This window comes from Juglans regia, chromosome 14 (assembly GCF_001411555.2).
Source record: "Juglans regia cultivar Chandler chromosome 14, Walnut 2.0, whole genome shotgun sequence".
Lineage (NCBI taxonomy): Eukaryota > Viridiplantae > Streptophyta > Magnoliopsida > Fagales > Juglandaceae > Juglans > Juglans regia.
In genome coordinates this window covers 7158581-7169322 of record NC_049914.1, presented here as the reverse complement: position 1 = coordinate 7169322, position 10742 = coordinate 7158581, and the positions used below count along the sequence as shown (strand labels likewise).

The window sequence follows — 10742 nt, the reverse complement described above, 5'->3', positions numbered from 1 at the left end:
TCATCCTCCCCACCCAATCCGGAACCTTTTTTTTTTTTTTTTTCTAAAAAAATAAAGTCAAGGATGAAACACGTAACTGATCTGTGCTCAAGCTCCAACATATCATGTAGGGAAAAGAAATATATAAAATGCTACTGGCATGGAGAATTTGCACATATATATATATATATATATTACTTGTACAGTCTACAGACAACAAATATATATAAAGTACCCAAAACAAGGAGTAGATTGTGCATTTATATAGAAAATAAAAAAATAAAAAAAAAGAGCATTTTGTGGAGCTCCTCCACATGAACTACAGAAGTAAAAGCTAGGGTTGGCTACATGGAACACAAGCTAGGTTTTAGGCAGACTACCCCTCCAAGACATGATGAGGAATATTAGGGTGGGAAATAAGGCATCCACATTTATTTAATTAGGTAATAAAATCTGCATGCTCATAAAATAGGAAACAACAAGGAGGGCAGTCAACTAGCACATGCAAAAGACAAGCTGCCAAAAGTTATTTATTTTTATCTCCAATAAACCTGCAGTTTGTGGTGCTCACATCCTGTTTTGCTAATTGATCCAATTGAAGTCAAAGCCCTTTTATCTCTCAAGGAATAAGTTTCTCTTCCCTCATGAAATCAATCCAATACATCATTGAATTCAATGTCTTGTACCTTACTGTAAAACCAAGCCTATCAGCTTTGTCTCGAGCCCCCAACAGTTTGAATGGGCATCGGAACAAGATGTCCAGGAATTCCCAATTTGCCAAATCTTCCATCTCTGTTTGAACCAGTCCTTCCTCTTTCACAATCTCCTCCCACACATTTTTCTTGTCAGCCATTCCTGTTGAGAACCGAAACTCCTCCAAAAACATGTCTTCAGGCACTTCTACACCAAGCTTCTTTGCAAGTGCAGGCCAGATCTCCTTCCATGAGAAACTTGGGCCATTTATTGCATTAAAAGCTTGGACATCCATGGAATATGTTGCATCATTGGTGGCTGCCCAAATGTGCTGTTCAGCCACCAACCGAGCATCTGAGCCATCAATGTAAGTCTCTTCCCAAGACTCCTTTGATCCTCCAAACACGAAAGGGAGATTGAGATGTTTACAAATGGCTCCATACACACATAAACTCCCCATGAAATTATACAGACTCCTTTTAGAACTACCTAATAGCAAACCAGGCCGGTGCACAGACCAAGCCACCTTTCCCGCCAACTTCTCCTTGAGAAAGTCTTCTAGAACATAGTAAAAGTTCTGGCTTGTGCTCACTCTCGGGCATTCTTCATTGTAGTAACGAACTTTCGTGTCAAAAGGGCCTTGCAATGAGATGTAGTGCTTCATACCCGTCTGGAGTGACACATGTTTCAATGCCTTTGCTGTGGGGAGAATGGCATTCAAGGCGTTGGAGATCATGCCCTTGTTCTGCTCGCAACACTCTTGGCTATCCAAGGGAAACTGGCTTGCCCAAGTGATCCAGAAAATATGGGTAACATCATGCAACAAAGAGAGTTTCTGTTGGGTTTCCCAGGGGTTCAGCAAATTACATGAAATGAATTGAAAGTTGGGATTCTCTATGCAGGGTATGATCTCAGGGTTTCGAGCTATACCATAAACCTTCCAATTGGGTTTCAAGATAAGCCTTCTTGCAAGCTCTTTCCCTGCTAGCCCCGTCACCCCAAAGATGACTGCCACATGGTTCATGGCAGCTTCAGTGCTGCCAGATTCTTCAGCTGCCATTGGCACAACTTGATATCTTTGCCTCAGTTAGAGATCTGACCCATCTTTATATGTGATAAAACTGTGTTATATGTGATTCTTGTGGACAAGCTCTGTTATATATAGACATCATTATCGTAAAAAAAAATTAATCATTATTTTTATAAAATTGTTCTTAGTTTAAAATAAAGTTGTAAAAAAATTATAAAAGAGCTGTCTCCTTATCGTACCCCTTCTAGTCCAATGCCCAACGAGGCCTCCCTTCTTTTGAGGGAGAATTTCTCACAGAATTTTCAAAGCCTGCGCTTCAAGTTATTTACTCAATTATCATTAGCTGCTACTTGTAATAAGACAAGCAACATCCCTTTTTTTAAATGGCTCTCCTTAGATGTTAAAACAAATCCATCACTATTAAAATTAACAACATCCAGTTGGCTGCCCTAGATCAGTATATATATAGAACCTTGTTGATGAATGGCTAACCTGCCGGCAGATTCTGCCTCTGGCCCTCACTTTGCAGGCCTTGCGGCTGCAACCAAGTTTTATATTATATTATATTATAATTTTTAGGTTTTCCGGTCAAAGGTCGAGGCTTTCCCTGTAGTATTCAACCCAAAAAAAAAGGTAGGTTCCCTATATGCATGCAGGGCCTAAGTACCACGTTTCCCCTAATGGGTACAGCTCAAACACAAAGATTCCATGACTTCGACAAATTAAACACATTTTTCTATTTCTTTCATTTCTGTTCTATTGCTTTTAAAGAAATGATTGTTGATTGGTTGGGCCACAATACATGTGGAACTTGCGTAGCCATTGATATTGCTTATGATATATGCATGTATTTGTTGAGCAGGTTCATCCGGGAAGATAAACTAATAATCCTCGTGCTTTTTTCCTTGTAATTTTCTCTAACAAGTGTTTATAGAGGTGTAAATTCAAACTGGAAAATTGAAAAATCGGACCGGACTGGACCGAACCGGACCGGTTTTACTGGTTTTGAACCGGTCCGGTCCGGAATTGGTTTTTAAAACGTAAAAACCGGCCGGTTCCGATTCCGGGATTTTTTGGACCGGACCGAACCGGACCGGACCCGTTGATTAAAAAAAATAAAATAATATTTTTATATATAAGTTTTATACAAAATATTTTGTATATATTAAATATTAATATATATAAGGTTTATATATAATGTATAATTATAAATTTTTATGTGAAATTTTAAATATAACATATATATTCATATACGAAAAACTTTCCATATTTACGAGATTTTGCTCTGCTAGGGTTTCGGTGTATTGCTAGGGTTTCCAACTCTTGCTTGCATGGCGGCCGTCGAGCCTGCCACTGTAGGCCAGCCAAGGTCTTATGCTGATCTTGTTTACGCAGCGCCTCAGCCATTGCCAGAGATGGAAGTTGCGCTTAGGCCTCCAAAAGTGGTTGATGGTGAAATATGCTTCATGTTTTCGGTAGAGGAAATTGAAAGAACTGCCTTACCATTCCGATATTCTTTGGTCTTAAAATTCCTTAGACAGAGGCCCTCCCTTGATGCCATTAGAGCTTTTATTCGTCAGAGATGGGGTTTGTCCTCTTCGCCTGTGGTCTCGGCCATGCTAAGGGCTCGGAACGTTTTTATTAGGCTGTCTAATGAGGGTGACTTCAACAAGGCCTTGTCTAGGGAATCTTGTGAAATAGCAGGAGCTCTTTATCGACCGTTTGCTTGGACGCCGGAGTTCAATGAAGATTTCGAATCTCCTTGTGTGCCGGTATGGGTTTTCTTACCGGGGCTACCACCAAATTTCTTCCATGCTTCGGTTCTTAGATCTTTGACGGCGCCGATTGGAAGGTTTATCCGTCGTGATAATACTACCATTTGTGCAACAAGAACAGACGGAGCCCGGGTTTGTCTTGAGGTTGATGCTTCCAAAGATACATTATCCCACTTCTGGATTGGTAAACCCGGATTGCCTAGGAGCAGACGCCAAGAGTTGGTATACGAGACACTACCGGCATATTGCAACAATTGTAAACAGCAGGGGCACAATCTACATACCTGCAGATTTGGTCTCGAAATGCAGAAAAAAAAGGGAAAGGGATGACAGCTTTGGATTAAAAAAGGGGAAAAAAGGGAGGAGGAATTGAAGCCGAATCATGGAGATATGGAGGAAGGTCAGTATCTAGAAAAAGGGATGCAAAGTGGGTTGAATATTGATAGTTATGGGGTGGAAGAGCCTTTGAGATCAGAGCATTTGGTTGAAACCGAGGGTGATAAAAAAACTTCTACAAGGTCGGTGAAGCTAAATGAGAGTGCTGCCATGGATTGTGAGGATTTGCAAGTGGTGATTTTCAATGACAAAGTGGCTGACGGTGCGCCCGGTGATCACGTGATGCAAATGAACGTTAATCAAACTTATTGCATGGACCATGCAGGCTCGACTAGTGAGGTTGCGCAGCTGCAGGATTTGGTGAAGCAGCAGAAACAGCCGGATAGTGCGTCCCTGCAGGGGTGGCAGGAGGCTGTGCAGCAGCAGCAGGGAGTGGAGGGGGGCGTGCCGGAGCAGGATTTGCCAGAAGAGGTTCAACAGCAGTTTAGTGATACAGCAAATATTGGGACAAGGCATCTGCAGCAACAGGGCAGGATAGTAGGTGCGAAACGATTTCTGTAGGGAAATGAAGCCGAGACGTGTATTTTGCAGCAACAGGAAAATGTATGTGTGATTCCGCATGAAGTGTTGGACGATCGCGTGCTGCTGCTAGAAGGTGATCTGCATGGGAGTGATTTAACGCATGTAAGTGTGCGGAAATCACATGAAACCGTGACACATATAATGCAGGAGAAAGTGCTGTCAGACGTGTTGTCTCCTTTGGGGACAACTCTGTCTGCTGGTCGGCTGGTGGACCATGATATTAATGGACAAGTGGGGTTAGCTTTTACGGAAGTACAGGATAAGAGTGGGCTGAGGTTATCGGGGCAGGAGGTGCAGTTTGTATCCGTGGGATACTGTGGTGTAGGCGCTGATTCGGCATTTAATGGGACTGATGGATTAGTGCGGGAGAATTCGTTGAATAGTAATATGGGAGAAATCCAGTCTGATTATGAAGTAGAAAGAGACAATTTGCACGAGGACTCTAAAAAAGATTATAACTCTGAGTCAGAGGGTAAGAAAAATAAAGCTTGGAAGTCAATTCAAAAAAGGTGTTCCACTAGGGCGGTGATACGTCCAACCAAACTCAATTTATGATTAGTCCAATTCTATTTTGGAATCTAAGGGGAGTTGGGACTTCTCAGCTGCGATTGAAAAAAATTATTAAAAGGTATAAGCCTAACATATTAGCTCTGGCGGAGCCTTTTTTATTGGAGGATCGCATTCCGGGTTTTTTGAGGAAATTTAATTGTGATTACTTCATGACTAATGAAAAAAATGAAGGTAAATTATGGTTATTGTGGAATTCGGATGTTTCAGTGCAGAAGCTGTCTAGCTCTAGTCAACTCTTGACGGTCAAAGTTGATGAAAAGGGTTATGGTTTTATTCTCACCATTGTGTATGCTAAGTGTAATCACATTGATAGGAAAATCCTCTGGAAGGATTTGGAAGATATTGGCAGTCCTTCTCTTCCTTGGCTTCTTTGTGGGGACTTTAATATTATTAAAGATGATTCAGAGCGAAGAGGTGGACACCCCCGCCAGTTCTCTGCAATGGCTAACTTTAACCTATGTACTCAAAACTGTGGATTGTTGGATATGCGATATCAAGGCCCAAGTATGACTTGGTGTAATGGCCAAGGCGGAATGGCGAGAAGCTGGGCAAGGTTAGATCGTTGTTTTCTTGATTCTAATTTTCTTAATTGTTTTCCAAATGTTTTTTATCAGGTTTTGGCTCGCACCACCTCAGATCACTCCCCTTTGGTAATTCAAATGGGAGAGGACCCTTTCAGGTATGGACCTAGTCCTTTTCGTTTTCAATTCATGTGGACTGATCACAAAGATTTTCTTCGCCTTGTGGAAGATGTTTGGAAACAGGAGGGGCTTGGAGTTGGCATTAACAACTTGTCGTTTAAATTAAAAAGAGTTAAGATAGTCTTACGTGATTGGAATATTCGTGTTTTTGGTAAGACTACGACTATTATCCATGAGTTAGAACAACGTATTGAGAGACTGGAATCTAGTCTGCAAAGTTGTTTTAATGTGGAGGAGGATAATGATTTAATGGTGGCCAAGTTAGAATTAGCGACTTGGATGAGTCGGGAAGAGAAGCGTTTGTCTCAATTGGCTAAAAAGAATTAGTTGAGGGATGGGGACCAAAATTCAAAAATTTTTCATGCTCTTTTGAATGTTAAAAAGCATGATAGGGTAACTGATATGTGTTTGGTTGATGGTACTCAGATAAATTCTCCTGCTAATATTCACCAAGCTGCTGTTGAGTATTTTCAGGATTTTTTGGGTCAACATAATAGTTGTGATTTGCCTGCTTTAAACCATCTTATTTCTCCGGTGATCTCTGAGGAGGAGAACTCTATGCTCTGTAAAGATCCGTCTCTTGATGAAATAAAAGATGCTCTCTTCAGCATTCCTATTGATAGCAGTCCAGGCCCAGATGGTTTTGGGTCTGGTTTCTTTCGCATTTGTTGGGAGTTTGTGAAGGAGGATCTTTTGAAGGCCATCCTTGAATTCTTCCATTCGCACTGCTTATCCAGGTTTTTCACTACTTCATATATTGTTTTGATCCCAAAAGTTGATAAGCCTAATGGTTTTGATAAATTTAGACCTATTAATCTTTGCTCTGTTTTCTATAAAATTTGTGCTAAGATCATTGTGGCTCGCTTGACTAGTTTGCTTTCCAAGATGATTGCTTAGGAGCAGGGGGCTTTTATTCCGGGTCGTAGCATTTTTGAGAATATTAGTTTGACTCAGGAAATGGTCCATTCTATTAATAAAAAAATCTGTTGGGGGTAATGTGTTAATTAAGCTGGATATGTCTAAAACTTATGATAGAGTGGATTGGAAGTTCTTGTTACATGTTATGGATGCTTTTGGTTTTCTGCTCAATTTTGTGATTTAATTAATGCTTGTATCTCTACGCCCTGGTTCTCTATTATGATGAATGGTACTCCCAAAGGTTTCTTTCAAAGTAAGCGGGGGCTGAGACAAGGTGATCCTTTATCGCCTTACTTATTTATTGTGATGCAAGAGGTTCTTTCTCGCCTTATTAAGCATGCTGCTGATAATGGTCGTATTCATCCATTCTTTCAGGCTAGAGGTACCCTCCTTGTCTCTCACCTTATGTATACTGATGATATTGTGATATTTGCTAATGGAAGTAAAAGGTCTATAAAAGGTTTGATGCAGGTTTTGAATTCCTATGAATCTTGGTCGGGTCAAGTTCTTAGTAAAGAAAAGAGTGCTATTTTTTTCTCTAAACATATTTTGATGTCTAGAAAGAGATCTATTCTTCGTATCTCTGGTTTTTCTGAGGGTTCTTTTCCTTTTAAGTACTTGGGTGTGCCTATTGTTAATGGTAGATTGAAGGCCTTTGATTTTACTGATTTGCTTGGCAAAGTTAAAAAGAAAATTGCAGGTTGGAAGATGAAACTGCTTTCTGTTGGAGGGCGTACGGTTTTGTTGCGTCATGTTCTTTCAAGCATGGCCACTCATCTGCTTGCTGTCCTACATGTCCCTAAGATAGTGATCAGGGAGTTGAACAAACTTCTGAGTTCTTTCTTTTGGGGTGAATTTGAAGGAAATGGCAAAAGAAAATGGGTGGCTTGGAAGAAGATTTGTGGTCCATTAAAGAGGGAGGGTTAGGCATTAGAGATTTTGGGGATATTCATAAGGCTCTTCACATGAAACTTGCCTGGCGACTGATGTCAGGTCATTCTTTGTGGGCGGATTTCTTCAAAGGTAAGTATGTTAGGGATAAGCATTTATCCCTTTTAGTGCCTAACAAGGGTACTAGTGTTTGGAAGTCCATTGTCAATAGTATTCCGGATGTTTTGCATAATTCTAAATGGCTTGTGAGGGAGGGTAATCTTTCTTTTTGGTATGATAATTGGGAAGAAGGTGGGCCTCTCCATATTCACTATCCGGTTATTGATCATTCTATGATTAAAATTAAAGAGTGCCGTATTGAGAATGGTTGGGATATTCCTCTCTTGGAAAGGCTTGTGGGTCAACAAAAAGCTAATGACGTCTACCAGTTTTTGGCTAGAAGGAATGAGGGACAGGATGTGTTAGTTTGGATGAAGGAGAACAATGGTAGTTTTTCTACTAAAAGTGCTTGGGATTGCATTAGGATACAGGCGCCTCCGCTTAATTGGGCCCATTGGATTTGGCACAATCATATTCCCAAAAAGATGTCTATAATGATGTGGAAGGCCTCCAATAATTGTCTGAGTGTGGATGCTAAGATTCAGATGGCGGGTATTCCGATGGTGTCTAAGTGTAATTGTTGTGTTTTGGGTAATATGGAGGATCTTAATCATGTTCTTTGTTCTGGAGAGTTTGCTAGACAACTTTGGCATATGGCGGCTGTGCAGTTAGGTGTGCATATGAGTGAGTTTCGTACTTGGCAGGAACAAATTGATTTTTGGTTTCGTTGAGCTGGCAAGTCATCTCAAGTTAAGACTATTTTTGGTTTGCTTCCTTCCATTGTTTCTTGGAAGTTTTGGGAGAGACGTTGTAAAGCTAGGTATGATGGTCATTTGGACACCATTGACACTGTTTGGATTGCTATTAAAAGTTGGATTTGTAGAATCATGCACTTAAATAAGAATTATATGAGATTTCCTAGTCAAGATGTTGCCATTTTGAAGAGATTGAATATCTCAGCTTTGCCTCCTAGAGTTAAGAAAGTCTCTGTGGTTAAATGGAACCCGCCTCAAAGGGATAGGGTCAAGCTTAATACAGATGGGAGTAGTTTGGGTAACCCTGGTTCAGCTGGGGCTGGGGGTGTCATTCGTGATGACAGTGGTAAGATGTGTGCAGCTTATGCTGTTTCCTTAGGTCAGGGCTCTAATAATTTTGCTGAGCTGAGAAGTTTGCTGGAAGGTGTCAGAAGATGTTGCCAATGTGGCTTTTTCTGGGTGGATATAGAGACAGATTCTCAGCTTCTTGTTAATTGGATTAAAAAGGGAAAGTGTGACCTTTGGTATCTTGAGGATTATTGGGACGAGTTGCAAGGTTGTCTTCAATGTCTGGACTATAGAGTGAGTCATGTTTTTCGTGAAGTTAATGCCGTTGCTGATTTCCTTGCTAAACTTGGAGCTGAGGGTCTGAATATGGATTGGGTTGAGGATCGAGGTACGTTGCCTGGCAAACTAAGAGGTCTCTTGCAAATGGATAGAATTGGTCTTCCTTACTTGCGATTATCATAGTGAGGTACTTCCTTACTTCTGTTGCTCTTTTCTTTATCTTCTATTATCTGTTTGAGCTGACTGTTTCTTGCAGGTGGTTGGTTAGGTTGGTTATCTTGTGTCTTATGTACTGTCTTTTTATCTTGAAATTTAGTTTGCTGCCTAAGATTTTTGAGACCTGGGTTTTGGTCTTTATTGAAAATGTGTAACCCCAAGGTTTCTGGCTTGTAACCACGGTTTTCCTTCGCCACAAGTGAGGGCTCATTAATAAAATTGAGGTACCGTCCTCTTTCCAAAAAAAAAAAAAATCACTAAAAGTTTATAACTAATACTAATATATAACTTATAACTATACCTAGGGCTGCAAACGGGCCGGTCCGGTCCGGCGATGGACCGAAAATTTTCGGTCCATTATTTTTCCGGACCGAACACCCAAAGGGACTCAGGTCCGGTCCAGTCGGTCCGCCCTTTTTTTTTTTTTTTTTTTAATAATTAATAAAAAAAATTTATTTAAAATACTAAATTAAATTAAGTGACTTATTAATGTGGATTATGTAACAAACTCAATAAAAAAATATTTTATATGATCAATGATAATAAATTAGATGAAAATTATATTATTAATTTATATAATTACTATATAATTAACTAATTGATATTATATATTTATTAATTCATAGAATATTAACAAGTGTTAATAGTATATTTAAAATTTTATATTGTTAATAGTGATAGGTTAAATGAAGATATATATAAAATATTGTTAATTTATAGAATATTAACAAGTATTAATAATATATTTAAAAATTTATATTGTTAATTGTACAATTATTATATATAAAATATATATAAAAAATATTTTTTTTTTAATTTTTCATTCGGTCCGGTCCGGTCCGGTCCGAAAAAACTGTGGACCGTGGACCGGACCGAATGGTTTCGGTTCTCTAAAATATGGACCGGACCGGACCGGTCTAAGTCTCGGTCCGGTCCGGTCCGGACCGAAACGGTCGGTCCGTTCGGTCCGACCGGACCGTTAATCACCCCTAAGTATACCAATAGTCAAATATTAATACTATTATATAGTCTAATATATTAATAAAAGTATAAAACATTTTTTTTAAATCAATTTTTTTTTTATAAACAAATTTTTAATGAAAAATTGTGAAATTTACATTTAAAAAAAATCGTAAAACCGGACCGGACCAGACCGAAAACCGGTAAAACTGGAAGTATCGATTTAGGAGGGTAACCGGTGCGTAATCGGTTTTGAAAAATACAAAACCGGTACATACCGGTTCGGTCTTAGATTTTATCTAAAACCGGACCGAACCGGACCGATTACACCCCTAAGTGTTTATATTCCCCGGAGGGAGTTTAGACCTCACTTATAAATCCTGCATGTTTATGTATCTACCTAACCCATCCTCCCAAGTTTGAAGAACTCTAATGAAAAATAACTCTCTCTCTCTCTCTCTCTCTCTCTCTCTCTCTCTCTCTCTCTCTCTCTCTCTCTCTATATATATATATATATATATATATAATGACGTTACTCATAAGTAAGTTGTTTGAGCATTTATCTGATTAATATGAGCCATATGAAATGAGGTGCGTTGAAGTTCCTTGTCATTCGAGTAGGGATTATAAGCATTTTCTATCTGCACTCACTGATCAGTTTAACCCTCTA

At 39.5% G+C, this 10742-nt stretch overlaps 3 protein-coding genes across 3 annotated transcripts; 2 read left to right on the top strand and 1 right to left on the bottom strand.

The window, feature by feature from the left end:
• Positions 1 to 598: 598 nt before the first annotated feature.
• LOC109002045 ((S)-8-oxocitronellyl enol synthase CYC2) lies at positions 599 to 1757 on the bottom strand. The gene has a single exon (XM_018979620.2). It carries the CDS (start codon positions 1730 to 1732, stop codon positions 599 to 601), a length of 1134 nt encoding a protein of 377 aa, XP_018835165.1. The 5' UTR covers positions 1733 to 1757.
• Positions 1758 to 3033: 1276 nt separating this feature from the next.
• On the top strand, positions 3034 to 3807 carry LOC109002001. Its single transcript, XM_018979549.2, has one exon. The coding sequence runs from the start codon at positions 3034 to 3036 to the stop codon at positions 3805 to 3807; it is 774 nt and encodes a 257-aa protein (XP_018835094.2).
• A 2999-nt stretch (positions 3808 to 6806) lies between these two features.
• Positions 6807 to 8305, top strand: LOC109002005. The gene is made up of 2 exons (XM_018979562.2): positions 6807 to 7434; positions 7578 to 8305. Exons 1-2 carry the CDS (start codon positions 6807 to 6809, stop codon positions 8303 to 8305), a joined length of 1356 nt encoding a protein of 451 aa, XP_018835107.2.
• Positions 8306 to 10742: the final 2437 nt, after the last annotated feature.

Excerpts from the sequence above, each read along its gene's own strand:
- LOC109002001 (XM_018979549.2), top strand. The coding sequence starts at position 3,034 with ATGGCGGCCGTCGAGCCTGCCACTGTAGGCCAGCCAAGGTCTTATGCT.
- LOC109002045 (XM_018979620.2), bottom strand. The coding sequence starts at position 1,732 with ATGGCAGCTGAAGAATCTGGCAGCACTGAAGCTGCCATGAACCATGTG.
- LOC109002005 (XM_018979562.2), top strand. The coding sequence starts at position 6,807 with ATGAATGGTACTCCCAAAGGTTTCTTTCAAAGTAAGCGGGGGCTGAGA. Across the intron at positions 7,435-7,577 it reads TCTGAGTTCTTTCTTTTGGG|GTCATTCTTTGTGGGCGGAT; the intron begins GTGAATTTGAAG and ends GACTGATGTCAG.